The 16997-nt window shown below is 35.0% G+C and overlaps 1 protein-coding gene across 5 annotated transcripts in view; it reads right to left on the bottom strand.

The window, feature by feature from the left end:
- The window catches only part of LOC123557532 (alpha-1,3-mannosyl-glycoprotein 4-beta-N-acetylglucosaminyltransferase B-like), an 84294-nt gene that overhangs the window by 55384 nt on the left and 11913 nt on the right, over positions 1-16997 (bottom strand). For 4 of the 5 annotated variants that reach the window (XM_053543858.1, XM_053543857.1, XM_045349041.2 and 1 more), the window contains exons 2-4: positions 9326-10060; positions 3608-3767; positions 2118-2284 (exon numbers count right to left, since the gene is read on the bottom strand). In XM_053543858.1, the coding sequence (XP_053399833.1) occupies positions 2118-2284; positions 3608-3767; positions 9326-9422 (424 nt within the window). In that variant the 5' untranslated portion in view covers positions 9423-10060. Of the gene's footprint in view, positions 1-2117; positions 2285-3607; positions 3768-9325; positions 10061-10544; positions 10632-16997 lie in introns of those variants that run through there. The other variant, XM_053543859.1, reaches the window with a different exon arrangement.

Here is a 16997-nt window from a genome sequence, read left to right as displayed (position 1 = left end):
TAAAATATTGAAGAAAACCCTATTCAAATTAACATGAATTTTGATAAATATTAATTTACAATTTGAGATTATATGACCTGAAACAGACATTGTTATTATGCTGTAACATGATGTTGGTTATATTGTTTTATTAGCTATTTGTTACGTATTACTATATAAGAAAATATAGTCAATTGTATCGATGTGTTGGGACAGGACTCCTGTATTTTGGAAAAGGACCCTTCAAAATTTGGACCCAAGGGTCCTGAGTCTCTTGGGTTTTCAGGTCTAGTGGAACCCCTGCACAAGACTATGCATGTGCTTCAAATTTGAAGGCTGTAGCTTGAGAATTGTGAAAGTAGGTACTAGGTAAAAATCAAGGTCAAATTTCAATTCAGAACACAAAACTATCCAAGTGGTCCAATTTGAAGCATGTAGCTTCAGAAATGTGAAAGTTGTTCACTAGGTCAATCTTTAGGTCAAAGATCATTTCGGTACACAAAACTATGCATGTGGTCAAAATTTGAAGGCTGTAGCTTGAGAAATGTAAAAGTAGGTCACTAGATCAAAATCAAGGTCAAATTTCATTTCGGAACACAAAACTATGCATGTGGTCCAAATTTGAAGCCTGTTCCTTCAAAAATGTGAAAGTAGGTCACCGGGTCAATGTCAAGGTCAAAGTTTGTTTCGGTACACAAACCTATGCATGTGGTCCAAATTTGAAGGCTGTAGCTACAGAAATGTGAAAGAAGGTCACTAGGTCAAGATCAAGGTCAACTCATGTCAAGGTTCATCTTGCCACTCAAAACTATATATGTGGTACAAATTTGAATGTTGCAGGTTATGGACAAGAAGATTTTAAAAGTTTTTCCCTATATAAGTCTATATGAACCATGTAACCCCGGGGGCAGGGCCATATTTGATCCTAGGGGGATAATTTGAACAAACTTGGTAGAGAACTGCTAGATGATGCTACATTACAAATATCAAAGCTCTAGACTTTGTGGTTTGGACAAAAAGATTTTCAAAATTTTCCCTATGTAAGTCCATGTAAACCATGTGACCCCCAGGGCAGGGTCAAACTTGACCCTAGGGGAATAATTTGAACAATCTTAATAGAGGACCACTAGATGATGTCACATACAAAATATCAAAGGCCTAGGCCCAGTGGTTTTGGACAAGAAGTGTTTCAAAGTTTTTCCCTATATAAATCTATGTAAATTATAAAAATAAACGAAGGGCCATAACTCATTCAAAAATTGTTAAACCAGTCTGATTTTCAGGGGGACACAACTAGGGTACCAATACATTATTGCTACAAAGTTTGGTCAAAATCCCCCAAGTAGTTTCTGAGGAGATGCGATAACGAGAAAATGTTAACGGACGGAATGACGGAAGGACAACGGACCACAGACGCAGAGTGATTTGAATAGCCCACCATCTGCTGATGGTGGGCTAAAAAGAGAAAGTGTAAAAAAAACTTTAACCAAGGTTGGGACGCGGAAAGACGTCGATGCCAGGGTAAGTAGAATAGCTCTCCACATACTTCGTATAGTCGAGCTAAAAATACATCTGGACAAGATGTGAATGGCAAATAATCCTAAGTCTGCAACTCCAATAGTGTTTTATATTATCCTTTCCTCTGTTCAATGGCAAAAATGCCCTTATTCTGCTGAAGTGTGACCATTTCATTTATGTAAGACTCTATCAGGTCCTTTCCTCAGCCAATCAGTTTGAGGAAAGAAATAATCTCATAATTTTTTGTCATTTTTTCATTTCACCCTATACATTTTTATTTTCATGTTATACTTTCCAACTTCTTGAGGGTGGAAACTCTTAGTCAAAGAACTTGGATCTGACAAAACTGATAAAATATTTTGCACCCTCTGTACTAATAACATGCAATATTAAGATGACGTCTACATGATGTTCACATGATCATCCTTTCTTATTTAAGCTATTTTAGTATTCAAGCATATGGCATTCCATAATGACTGGAAGGAACCAAAGAATATGCTGAAGAACATTGAAAAAACAGGAAAAAAACTAAGAAAACAAGAAAAAATGCTATCAAAATAAATTTGCTTACTGTCATGATGGATGCACTACCTTAAGATTGTTAAAGCTATCAAAGTTACCTCCGTATCTGCTGCGTGAGAGTTTGAACACAGGTTTGAGACTATCAGGATGGCCCGTCAGGTGTGGAAGGTAGGTGAATATACTTGGTAGATGAAGGGAACCTAACTGTTCGCTGAAATTCTTTCCTCTATCTTTCATGATGTGTGGAAATTCATTCGTCATCGAGCTGTATTTTAAGGAGAAGAACAATATAATTTTTGAGACAATGAAACAATCATACTATAATGTTTTAAAATGGCCCGTAAACTAATATGCAAGAGGTCTGTCATATTGACCAAAGGCAAATTAAAGATCCTAGTTTATGTCAAAAAACACATGTTTAAGGACAATTTACCACATGACATCTTGTACGTATCTTAAAATAATCTAGCTTTCCTGGAAAAAATACCCTGATGTAGCATTTAAAGACATTAAGCGGCATGGGCGTATGAAAATAGCAAATCCTGCAAAACAAAACACTGTATTGATCAAGATAAAAATTCTATATTGATGGATCACTGCAGACCTGTCATATAATATGCATGCTGGTCTAATAATGTAAAAGCTGCAACCACCCTGATAATTGCAACCATGTTATAAATTATGAATTCTAATCATAAGCTATGATTCTAGCATAAAACTGCTGTTCTTGTCACTTTTTGGAGAGAAAACGTGTGTTAACAGAGAGATTCTCGCGCTCACGTGCTGTTATAACACCTTTTTATATATGCGCGTTCCGTGGCAGAGCGTTAACGCATTACGGCCCCAAAACGGATAATTCAAATTGAAATGACGTCAACGTGAAAAAACAACTCGGATATTCCCGCGCATTTCATGGAAATTTAATGACGTTGAGGGATAATGTATTCATTTATTCGTTTTTTTCACGTTTTATGCTAGAATAGCGTTAGCGCATGTTATTTTCGTGTTATAACATCTTCAGAATCCCTCGGGATTCTGCAGACGTTATAACACGAAAAAACATGCGTTATCCCTACATACAAAAACAAGAGTAATTTACGCTGAATACCAACAAAGGTTTCATGATAAAAGCCTACTCAAGCTTCTGCCTCAGGAGTCACATGGAAATCATGGAGTTCAGTCTTGCCGAGATGTTAACATTAATTCTTACTACTGGGTTAATCTGAGATTTCAAGTTTTGTCAAAATTCTGTGTATAAGGATATTCTATAGAATGTTCTATCTCAACTTTCAGGCAAAAAAGTTGAAGAAAAAATATCAAAGAACTTTTTCGTATGAACATCACTGTGAGAAAACCAGTGTTAGGCCTTTGCGACCAGCAACGGTCCATATCAGTGCACATCCATACTGTTTGTTTATCAACTTCAGCACTAAGTGTATGCAACTGATAACTGAACAGAGTGGATCCTGATCAGACTGCACAGATTTAAAGGCTGATCTGGATCCATACTGGCCGCAAAGCACTAACATTGATTTTATACAGGCACACTCAAATATATACAGATGTGCAAAACTGACACAATTATTACCTGTTAGTTGCATTATTTGTGACAAGACTAACTAGAAAATTGAACTGACTGCGCAGGATTTGCAGATCATTTAAACGCTGTTTGTTAACCAAGTCCGACTTCTCTAGCTTCTCCTGTAAATCCACAAATCTGTCTTGCATCAAAGCTTCATACGTCCCATCTGGAAAAAAAAGATGACAAAATTAAGAGGAGAAAAAGTGTCATCAAGAACTTATTGTTTATACAGACTGCAGTTTAACAGTCACTGTTCTATTCCATGCTCATAACGTTTAAACAAATTCCATTCAAAAAGTTTCAAGCAAATATTTCCTAAATGGAGATAATTCACAAAGTAAAAAAATGTATTCTAGCACAATCTACATTAATTGCTACATAAATGTACAGCAAACATGTAAAGTACATAGCAAACAGCCACACTGTGTTTTTTTTTTCCAAGGCTAATTTGGGGCCGAAGTTTGGCCCCAATCCCAATGGCAAATAGTAAGTTTTTTTCCCAATTTCAAAGCTAAAATTCCCAAAGTAAAAAAAAAAAGGAAAAAAATTTCTTACTTGCATGTATCATTTATCAGCCCATGATCAATTCATAATTAGTTCCTTACCTGAAAAAGACTGGTTCATGTATTTCATGAACTGAATAAAACTAACCCACTCTCTCTTGACTGTACTACAGCAGGGGCCTAAAACTTGGTCCAACTTTTTGGGAGAAGTCACTTCTCCTTCAAGCTGATTTAGGGGGAAGTGGGATGACTTAAGGGAGAAGTGGGAAGACCGCATCGATTTCTTATTTCTACCACAACACTGTGAAGTGATTCTAAAGCTGACTATAATTTTCTTGTTTCTAGATATACAACAGCTGTCCGTAAAACAGCACGCTCGACTTTTCTCAGTGCTTGACTCTGAACTGGAACTTTAACCAGTAAAAGGGGCATAACTCTGTCAAAATAGTATGTAGACTTTGATAGTAAATAACTATTTTAAGTGTCAAGTCAAAAGCTTTGATAGTATTACAGGGAATTTTGACTTTATCAAAAACTTTTAACAAAAAGTTCTAAGTTAAAAAAGGGGCATAACTCTACCAAAATTCAAATCTGTGTTATGGGGATTGTTTCTCCTGGTGTAGACTTTGATAGAAAGTAAATGTTTTAAGTTTCAAGTCAATAGCTTTGATAGTAAGAGAGATATTTGACTTTATCAAAAACTTTAAACAATGCTGATGCCGACGGCGGTGCTGACACCAACGCTGACACTGGGGCAAGTGCAATACAGTGTAGCTCTACTTTTTCTTGAAAAGTTGAGCTAAACACCACTGACGTGACCATTCATTTTTTTAGTTACATCATTTCCCATACAGAGATTACGGTTTCATTACAAAATTCTGAAAAAAGTTGTTTTCAAAACTTGCGTGCAAATGCTCTAAATCAAACCCACCGATTTTTGGTGCTATATGTTGTATGAATGCAGGATGAAACAGTTTATTATAAACACCGAGTCACCACTTTGGTGAACAGTATCTCATTTGAATAAAAGTGAAAATACTGTAAAAACTAGAAATACATATCTGAATCAATTCATCCATGTTTACAAGTCAATTTTACCTAGTTAATATTATTTACAGGTTGTTCTTTTACCATGCATGCATACCAAATAAATGTGTGCAATTTCAATAAATCGCATGGTTAATCAACAATTTCTTTATAAAACAGTGATTTCTGCACTCGCACATGTTGACAATTTATAACAATTAATGCAAAGCGTCAAAGACATAACTGCAGCACTAACTGGCCGAATACAATCGCCTCTGGTGTAACAGATAATTTGATACGCTTTTACACTTCTCGTGACAATCTCACAAGTACCTGAAGTAGACGGAGCTTAAATTATGCTATTGGCACGTGTATGTGTATTCAACACTCATTTTGACAATGTCCAAATTGTCAACAGTCCAAGTAGCGGTAATTAGCGAGTGCAGTTTGAAGCTCCAAAGCGACTATTTCGCCCAAGTCACCCCCTCGCAAGACCCCGGACTATAGGTACCAGAACTGAATCACAAATATTTCATCAGCCAGTCAGACAGCTTCCTTGCACCAAAATATTCAAATACTAGTACTGGGTTTCCAAGGCTCACACTGGGTATTTTTTTCCCTGAGCTTCCGAACCGATAAAATTATACGGCCAACAACTGCGAAGCGCATAGCACTGATGTTCTTGTAGGACTACCAAAGTACTCATAACACTCAAACAAGAGGGCCATGATGGCCCTATATCGCTCACCTGTTATCATTGCACTTCTTGTCCTCAGAAAAAATATCTAAGTCCAAAGGATAGGAACAACAAAGGGAAGAAAGTTAACCAAAAAGAAAAAAAAAATCTTAAAAGGTACAGATATGTCAAAATACAACTAAAAATTGGAAGTACCATCCATGATGTACCACAGTGGTCTCGGTTTTAGCCAATAATAAAAAAGTTACTAAAAATAAGCTATTTATAGTAACGTAAAAGGGAAGTAATTAAAAAGAAAATTATTGTAAGTGAACAAAAGAAGGAATCTGTTGACATAAATGAAATTTCAGATCAGTATCTTCATTAGTTACGAAGATATACCAATTTTAATTTGAAATAAAGGGAGGTAATTTGACACAAAATCAGTCCATAGTTATCTACCCTGATTGGCTCAGTCCAACTAATGACAATAATGAAATTTCAAATAAGTCCTATAAGTACTTACTGATATAAATCCAGTTTGATTACAATCAGGGGAGGTAATCAGATATAAAATAACCTACGATTGGATCTGATTTGTCATGGAATCCAAGATTTATTGTTGTTGAAGATATTTTGGAAGTTCGTATCAAATAAAACCATAAATGAAGTCTCTATATGGCTGCAAAAGCCAAAATAGCCAATTTTGGACCTTTAAGGGGCCATAACTCTGGAACCCATAATGGAATCTCGCCAGTTCAAGAAAGGAACCAAGATCTTATAGTGATACAAGTTGTGTGCAAGTTTGGTTAAAACAAAATCATAAATGAAGATGCTATTGTGCAGACAAGGTCAAAATAGCTGATTCTGGCCCTTTCAGGGGCCATAACTCTGGAACCCATAATGGAATCTCGCCAGTTCAAGAAACTTTAGAAAGGAACCAAGATCTTATAGTGATACAAGTTGTGTGCAAGTTTGGTTAAAATAAAATCATAAATGAAGCTGCTATTGTGCAGACAAGGTCAAAATAGCTAATTTTGGCCTTCAGGGGCCATAACTCTGGAACCCATAATGGAATCTCGCCAGTTCAAGAAAGGAACCAAGGTCTTATAGTGATACAAGTTGTGTGCAAGTTTGGTTAGAATAAAATCATAAATGAAGCTGCTATTGTGCAGACAAGGTCAAAATAGCTAATTCTGGCCATTTCAGGGGCCATAACTCTGGAACCCATAAGGAATCTGGCCAGTTCAAGAAAGGAACCAAGATCTTATGGTGATACAAGTTGTGTGCCAGTTTGGTAAAAATCAAATCATAAATAAAGCTGCTATTGTGCAGACAAGGTCAAAATAGCTAATTTTGGCCCTTTCAGGGGCCATAACTCTGGAACTCATAATGGGATCTGGCCAGTTCAAGAAAGGAACCGAGATCTTATGGTGATACAAGTTGTGTGCAAGTTTGGTTAAAATAAAATCATTAATGAAGCTGCTATTGTGCAGACAAGGTCAAAATAGCTGATTCTGGCCCTTTCAGGGGCCATAACTCTGGAACCCATAATGGAATCTTGCCAGTTCAAGAAAGGAACCAAGATCTTATAGTGATACAAGTTGTGTGCAAGTTTGGTTAAAATAAAATCATAAATGAAGCTGCTATTGTGCAGACAAGGTCAAAATAGCTAATTCTGGCCTTCAGGGGCCATAACTCTGGAACCCATAATGGAATCTCGCCAGTTCAAGAAAGGAACCAAGATCTTATAGTGATACAAGTTGTGTGCAAGTTTGGTTAAAATGAAATCATAAATGAAGCTGCTATTGTGCAGACAAGGTCAAAATAGCTAATTCTGGCCCTTTCAGGGGCCATAACTCTGGAACCCATAACGGAATCTCGCCAGTTCAAGAAAGGAACCAAGATCTTATGGTGATACAAGTTGTGTGCCAGTTTGGTAAAAATCAAATCATAAATAAAGCTGCTATTGTGCAGACAAGGTCAAAATAGCTAATTTTGGCCCTTTCAGGGGCCATAACTCTGGAACCCATAATGGGATCTGGCCAGTTCAAGAAAGGAACCGAGATCTTATAGTGATACAAGTTGTGTGCAAGTTTGGTTAAAATAAAATCATTAATGAAACCACTATCATGCAGACAAGAAATTGTTGACGCACGCACGGACGCACGGACTGACGACGGACGAAGGGTGATCACAAAAGCTCACCTTGTCACTATGTGACAGGTGAGCTAAAAATTAATGCATTTATTAAATCTTTCTACCTTTTAAAAAACTATTTAGAAATATCAATTTTTGTGAACTTCTAAAATTATATAAACATCTGCCATTTAATAAACAGAGTTTTGAAAATCACATTTAAAACAAAGATGTCAATACAGAAGAAATTTTTATGCAGTTCACATCTTAATTTGTCTTATTTTGCATACTGCTTAAAAGTGGGTGGGGTTTGATGCATTTAATGTAGTTGTTGTACAGAGGTTCTTGATTTGAAGAGATCAATTAACCAAGAATTTTTCAGAAATGGGAAAGAAAATTAAACATAAAGTCATTTAATCTCTTTAGCAATAAATTTAATGTTGTTTTTTTAAAGACCTGTCACTGACTATTTCAATGGTATGTCAATTTATGAAAATTTGCAGCTCTGACAGAATTTTTTACGTGGTTTGATGCAGCCACAAGACCGACTAAAATCTAAGACGCAAATATCATTGATTTCGCAGTACCTATATTTGTGGAGAGGAGTTTGCTCATTGGAGGGACTGTAAACAGGTTATCCTGTATATAAATTGGGAAGACAGAGGACAAAATTGCTGATAAATCTCTCAACTAAATATTAGGGATTAAGGGATTTAGATACTCTACATCCTGAAATATCATGCATGACACAAAATCAATACTCTATTATAGATAAATGACAGTTTTTGCACTGACTAGTTTTGTTATGATTGCCTTGGACTTGAAGAAAATTAATAGCAAAGTTCATATAACAAAGGCGTAGGAGCAGTGTGTGTGTGTGTGTGTGTGTGTGTGTGTAGTGGGATGGGGGCATATCCTTTGCCCACTCCCCAAAACTTTTGGCCAAAAAAACTAATTTTCTCAGAAATAACAGCTGATAAACAGGAAAAAAAGCCAATTCCAGAGAATATTTAGATGGACTGACAAGGATATGATGTGATAACTATTGTCAAGAATAGGGAGAACATTGTTGTTTTGATTTTTTGGTTGTCCAAAAATGTTCAGGGAGAATCTGGTAAAGTCTAGCTGGCTGCTCCCTCCCCCTAAACTTTGAGATTGCTGTCTCATAATATTATGCCAATGTATCAACATTAAATACCCAGACAAAAAATCTTACATACTCTCTCATTAATCACATCATGCTATAAATTATGTGCACTGTCCACAGCAATTCCTCTCAGATCTTTCTTAACATTAAACCTAAATTTCATGTACAGAAATTTTAACAATTTCTACGTATCAAATATGTTAGCATGAATTAAATGTAACTAACTAACTTACCCTGTTTGGTGATCGCCAACATCCAAAGAAATATGACACAACAAACAATTATCCCCGTCACAACAACATTCTTCAGTCTTGCTCTTGTACGACCCATGCAAATCCCTTTGCCGTGATCAACGTTCACTTCAACTTTATATCCGTGAAGACGTATGTCAACACACTTGTGACACTACCATCCAATTTTTCTTAATCAATCCTTTATTACTCGTAACTCCGTAGTCATCTCATTCAGCTACCTGACACTATGCATCGATGTGAAACATACCTCTTTGTAACATCTTTTAAGGTGCGGAGAATTAAACTTCCTTATGGTTAAAACCTTTAATACAATTTTGAAAATTATTCATGTCCATTCATTATGTTTAAATTTTTACTTCATAAAAACAATTGGCTAATAAATCACTTTTACCACTATTCAACTGAAACCATCTTTCTGTCCAAAACACTTTTAACCTGTCAAACAGTGTACAACAATAGCTTTCCTCTTTTTTCCTAAATTACATCATGTCAATATATTTTGCTAGAAAACATGTTTTTTTTTAAAAAAAACTGTAGTAAGTAAGTGATCCTTCAAACCAATGTTACTAACAATAGATCTGTCATAAGGGATGTCAATATCTGTTACTTAAGATGTCAATTACACTTCTATTTTGCTAGCCGGTTTAAACTGTCCATATTCTGTCATTCCCAAAGAAATATTGCCAATACGCTGTCACTCCTTAAAGCCTTTTCCTGAAACAATAAAAAAAAAAAAAGTTACAGATATGAAACTGATAATACAGTATAACCTTGTGTTAGTGACACCTCTAAAGAGAAAACACCTCTATTCAAAAGAAATTATTTTTGTTTACCACCAGAGATAGTTCATAAAATTTACCTCTACATAGCAACAAACTCTGTTCAACAAACACATTTTCACCCTCCATATGGTGCTCATTCTAGAGCTGTGCTTGAAACAGTATGATATTAAAAAAGACAGCTTGACCTGTGCTATAAGACCAGACCACTAAACCACCTGTGTTTCGTGACCATGCATCTGGCTCTACAATCCACTGTTTTTCATTTCACGATTTAAACCTTTAAAGCCCATTTTTACCTTTTAATAGATGCAACCTAAAAATTAAGAAGAACTTTTTTCTTTTTTTTTCAAATACAGGTTTGACTACAATAAATTGTTATCTTAAGTGAAGCTAAGTTTATCAAAGGTAAAACTTACACATAGATCCATTTCAGTTTTTTTTTCTGCACTGTGCTATATCTTTATCTTAAAATCGTGAATTACCTTATGGCCGCAGGCACATGATTGAGGAAGTTTAAAACTTGTAGATTACTTGAGATTAGAACAATGTTCCTATGTAAATACCATCCTGATAAGGTCTTATTGATCTGTTATAATTTCGCAATCACAGTCAATTACAATGAGGAGATATTTGGACTGCCTCCTCATTTGACGCTGATAAGACAGCAATATTTTTTTTCTTTCTTTTCCACAGAGATTTCTTTTGTAAAACTCTAGAAAAACACAAAACAAAACATGAAAATCTTCAAATGATTAGTTTAGTTGCCCATAATAGAAAGGATGCAATTTAAAACTTGTACGAGTCCATTAAATTTTTGTGAGGTGTCCAATTTCAGAACATTACAATTTTTACCAGCTGTTCATAAAACTTACTTGTAAAATCTAAATCTGAATTATAAAACGTGTAAATTTACCTATCAGTAGCAACGCAATTACTTTTGTGAGACTTCAACAGAGGCTTATTATGATTATGTTAAGTGATTGTGAGTACAAAGACAAGTATGAAATCACAACTTCTTATATTTCAAGTTGACAATTAAACCAGGAAGTAGGCCAGGGTTTTTATTTGTTTTCTTCTTGAACAGACTTAATGTTTTGGCAATTTTCCTGTAAAAAGACAGGTCCTCAAATCATACTTTTAACATAAAACAACTGGGAGGTCCACATGGCTCTTGCTCATTATAATGACCAGCCTGTCAGTTACTTTCCATTTCTTTTATCAAATGAATAAGGGTTACAAGTGCACACAAAATGATCATAGAACATTTCTTTCATTCATTACTCCTCCAAGTACAACATATCTTTTTTTTCTTGTAAAGGTCACATTAAGTCAGCCACATTAAAGCAACAATTTACAACATTTTTCTGCTTTTTTTATATTCTGTTAGAGAATGACTTCAAGAAATAAAATACCCATTACATAGAGTTACATTGCTATTAGATATATATGTTTCATTACCCTTTATGAAATTTTCTTTTAGGCCAAAAAAAAAAAAAAATGTATGTTTCCTGTGACATGCCAGAAAAAAATAAGGTAGGTAGGTCGATTTTTTTTTTTTTTTTTTTTTTTTTTTTTTTTTTTTAGAATACACATCTTTACAGTAGTGGAATTCCCTTGTCTTTGCTTTTGCCTATTGTCTTACCAATACATATAATTATGTCTTTACTAGATGGCAGATGCTATACACTTTAAATACACTGCTTTTTATATACCCTTTGGCTTTTAGTCAAATTTTTAAATACATGCCGTCAGAATATTTCAACAGATGCACCTTTGGGTTTCCATTGGTTCAAGCCTAGCTTAAACTCATGATTTTTTATGTCAAGGCAGGGGTGTAATTTTTTTTCCACACCACCTGCCCTGCACGACTACTAACCACTAAAATCTGCTTGCCCTTAGTGAACAGTCACTTGCCCTTATAATTGACATGTTTAATATTGTCACTTTTATGAAAGGATATTATACAATAAGTAAATTTCAAATGTAACACTTAGTAGACAAATACTATTCTCTTGTACCCTACATTTCCTTTTTAAGGTGGCATATTTGTTCTTCTTAAACTTCCTTTTTACAGCAGACATTTTTATTTTTCTTTCCTGTATTTTTGTCAGCAGCACCAGCCAGTTGCTATCCAAAATAACTGCAGCGATAGTAATAATAATTAAAGTCTATCCCCTCCCGTATTTTCCTAAACTATTAGGACAGCATAAAATATTTAGTTATTTTCATTTTCTCAAGACTTATTTCCCGAAAATAATTATTTTGAAAAGTGTCCCCCAAAATATGGACATAATTATCATAATCCACACAACCTTTTGTGAAAGCGGAAAAAAAAAACAATTATCGGAAATTATTCAGTTTATAAGCTAAGTAACTGGCCTTGTTTTCATCATTAATTAACACCGTCCAAAGAGCTAACAGAAGTGTGTCGGTATCATGGCATCTGAAGAGAAGATCAAAGCGGTATAGTTGCCCGAGATTGTCATGGCATTACGTCATGTTTTCGCGCCATGTGAAACATCACTGTTTGATCGTACCGCCTCGCTTCTTTAAATTGTTGAGAAGAAATCAATAAAAAAGTTTCTTCTTTATTTTTTTTTAAAAGCGAATGTACAACATCACGAATGACCTCTGTGACCTGTTTGCCCTCAAAGAATTTACATTATTTTTAGAGAAGAATATCTTACAAAGTGTCGTGTCAAAAATAATACTTGTACTAAAAGATTCATTTAAAACTTAATTAAAAACCGCAACAACATCATACTGCGTTATTCTAAAGCCACATTTCTATTTACATTCACGAGGTCACGTAACCTATTCTGCCGCGCTAACAGAAATCTGTTTGCGAAAAATCGTTTTACTGCATGTATTTAAATTGCTGCCGCTTTTTCATTATTTAAGATTTTTTAATTCTGTTTTTTATACTTTCTGTTCAAAAGTCTGAATTTTATGACCATATTATGTATCATTTATTTACTTTAAGAAAGAAATAAGTAATTAAGATCGCGCTGTTTGAAATGTTACAAGTGATTACATGAAAATTCGGCCGTTTTTATAGAATTTTGCCTACATTTTTGTCAATGTCTTATTAAAATTATTATAGAATTTAAACTGTATTACTTCTTAAGCGATTATTTTAAAAAATGAATGCACCACGCGCGTTTTTTGTGTTCGTGTCGATAAACAAAAGTAACGGCGAGATTAGATATTACGATAGGTCGCACGTGCTCGTGGAATGGAAAATTACCGGCATGACGTTTTGATATCCTTATGATTCGCGGGTTAATTCCAGTCAATCCAGGTATTTTTTCGTGATATAATGTCTGAATTTGGTAAAGTTACGACGTTAAAACCACTCGCCCGATCGGTCGAGTATACAGCGAAGTCCACTCGTCCAAAGAGCTATAAAAATAAATATTCTTTGACTCGTCCTATCCAGAATTTAACTCGTCAATGTACGATGGAGGTGAATATAGAACTGTCAGATCCTTCACAAGAAACTGCCTGTCGGCGGGTGGACTTGTTCAAAAAGCCCGGTGAATGTACATCGATCCGATGTTCCTAAATGAGAGCATATAATTTTTTTCGTACCCGCAAATTTTCGTCCGAAAAAAAGTTTAGGGTCGGGGGCTAAAATTAGGGTCGGTCGGGTCACTGGAAACATACATATTTTTTTTTACGCCTTACCTCCCTTTAATATGAAAGAATTTAAAAAGCAAGCGTTTTCTCTTGATTTCAATATAATTTCTAGTTTTACATCTGCAGTTAGTAGGTACTGGGATATTTCAACAATCTGAACAAAAGGGTAACTTTTAAACCATTGTGTAGCTTCAAAATCAACCTATTTCCTATCTATCTCAGTTGTGAAATCAACACAAGCAAAGGGAGGTAATAATAATTTTACAAACTTGCATTTCTAATGAATTTTGGCTAAATATATCATTGTCAATGCAAATTTAATCTTTGACAAATATAATACTTCAGTTCTTACATAATCGTCATTCATACCCAGTCGAAATGATGACCATGGTTGACCATGGTCACCATGATACCATGATTTTGACGGTTGACCATTGTGAACACATTATCAGGAACACAGTCTGCCATGGTCGACCATGGTGAGGTAAGATTGGCCATGGTCGACCAAAAAGACGATCAACATTTTGACCATGGTCTACCATGACCAACTTTTTTCAACCACGGTTGACCATGGACTGCCATGGTCATTGTTAGTAACTTTCACACTTATCAAGTTTTACAATGCACCAAAGACGCCTGACTGCATTTTGGCTCCAAAGGTTTTCCTAGTTATAGAATAGTCTTCCTGCATTTACAGACAGATTCAAAGGTAAACTTTCATAGTCTCACTATTATTTGTTGTCATCTTAACAATTTTATGACAAATAAACGACAGACTTGCAAAAATAGATATAGACTGCAGCTGTCATGTATTTTCACGACCCTTTCAAATTCATATTTATACAGTTTTTTATAATCAATAATCACAATGGTCCACCATGGTCGTGGACCTTGGTTGACCATGGTTGTCTGTGGTCCACAACCATGGTCGACCGTGGTTTTTGACCATGGTCTGATACCATGTTTTATGACCGTGGTGCCAATTACCACAGCCATGGTCAACCATGGTAAACCACTGTCCCATGACCATGAACTATCATGGTAAACTATGATTACCATGGTAATAAACAGTCAATTTCGACTAGGTATCATTCCTTAGGCAAAAAATGTTTAGCAAATTTAGACCAAAATCTGATCAGCAATTTCTCACAGAAATAATTTAGGTAAGTAAGATTTTGGTCATGGAATAGAGGTATCTGAAATATTTATTTTTGATCAGTTATATTTATATTCAAGAAGCATTCTGAAACACTAAGATATTCCCTTAAAGTAGGACTGGGACGATTACTTGGTTAATTGGATCCGAATAGATTACTAGGTGAAACCGGTTTCAACTTTGCAAAACCGTTAATCGCTCTCAAACAATAAACATCCTACAACCCCAGTGAAATGTATGTCAGCTCTACTTCACATTACATCCTTGACAGCAACATAGACCTGCAGTATATTTCCGCTAAAACACATCAACATAATCAATAGTCCAGAATTTGCCTGTTGTTGATTTATTTAAAAAGTACACCAAAATATGACTTATTAATTATCACACTGCTTGCAAACGATAAATGTTCATAAGTTCCTAATGAAGTCAGCTGCCGGAGGTACCTTGATATGGTCATCAGGAAGGAAAACAGCATTTTAAATATGGCGGTCGATTAACCGGTTCGATTCGATTTCATACAAACGGTTAACTGGTTTCAAAATTTTGAAATCGTCCCAGCCTTACCTTAAAGTATTTTCAAAGTTTTATTTTTCTAGCCTGATTCCAAGATTTCAAGGTTTTTAGATGATCAAGTAAAAAGCTGACAAACATACTTTGCATAAGGATTGTGAACTTTAAACAATAATTTATGTACATGTATAAAAACAATAAAACAATAAACAATAAAAACAAGTTCCTTTAAGTAAGATTACCTCCCTTATGTCTATCAAAATGGAAAATAAATTAATTCTCAAGCTTCAAAATCTATCAAATGGAAATGTGAAACAGGCAATTTCATTTTAAAAAAAAAGAAGTTCCTAAAGTTATAATTACCTCCCTTTAGTTTGTCTAATCAAGATAGATTAAAATTAAATCAAGAAGAAAAGTTCAGGAAAGTGTAATTGCCTCCCTTAAGTTTCTCTAACTAAGAGAGATTAAAATTTATTTTAAAGAAACAAGCAGAAACAGGAAATTCTACTGAAATAAATACAAGGTCCTGGAGTTATAATGATCTCCCTTTAATTTTTCTAACTGTGACAGATTAAGATTAAATCAATTCTTAAACTACAAGCACTTAATAATTCTTGTGCCTCAGCTAAGATTACTGCAATAATTTCATATCCTTAGGACGGCCAGCACATATTTATGCAATCTCGCCAGGATATGTATGTTTTTGACAACACAGAAAATGACGTCACTCGACCTTCAGCTATTTCCGGAAGTAAATAAAATGAAAGTAGAAATGCTAAACTTGAAAACAAAAGCCACATTTTGATTCGTAGATAGTCAGGGGTCACGCGCAGGGGTCACCCCATCTAAATGTATGCGCTTGGACTTTTTTTTTTTTTTTTTTTTTTTTTTTTTTTGCTATTGGGGAGCCAATTTTCAGCACTTTATTACGAATTGAAATTACCTGGGCTTTAGTACAGCATGTCAGCTTTTAATCTATGAAAAAATATTTGAGCTCTGGATAAAAAGAAATCCCACAGGGGTCCGTAACGGACCAAGGGTACATTGATAATTTTGTAACTTCATCAAATCGCTCAAAATGGCATTTCTGATGTTGTCTGAGAGTGTCAGTATATGCCTCAGATGTAAGATATAACCATATTTGAGAGCTGCAGACCTAGACATTTCAGGAATATTTTCAAAATAAGTTTCGTGTAATAAATGTTGTTTCTACGGAAGCGTGAAAGGGCCATCAGACGCTAATACGTTTTAGTACGTTAAGGATGCGGAAAGGATATACAGATTTCCTAAAATGCATTTTAGTTTAGCCATTTTTGTCTCAAACGTCAGTTTTCGTACAGACGTGTTAAAAAATGTCGAAAAAGCACTGATTTTTAGGTAAAAAATGATTTCTCTAATAACCTTAGGATGGCCAGCACATATTTATGCAATCTCGCCAGGATATGTATGTTTTTGACAACAAAGAAAATGACGTCACTCGACCTTCAGCTATTTCCGGAAGTAAATAAAATGAAAGTAGAAATGCTAAACTTGAAAACGAAAGCCACATTTTGATTCGTAG

Source organism: Mercenaria mercenaria, chromosome 5 (assembly GCF_021730395.1).
Source record: "Mercenaria mercenaria strain notata chromosome 5, MADL_Memer_1, whole genome shotgun sequence".
Taxonomy (NCBI): Eukaryota; Metazoa; Mollusca; class Bivalvia; order Venerida; family Veneridae; genus Mercenaria; species Mercenaria mercenaria.
Note: the sequence above shows the minus strand (reverse complement) of the source record. Positions and strands in the feature narration are given on the sequence as shown.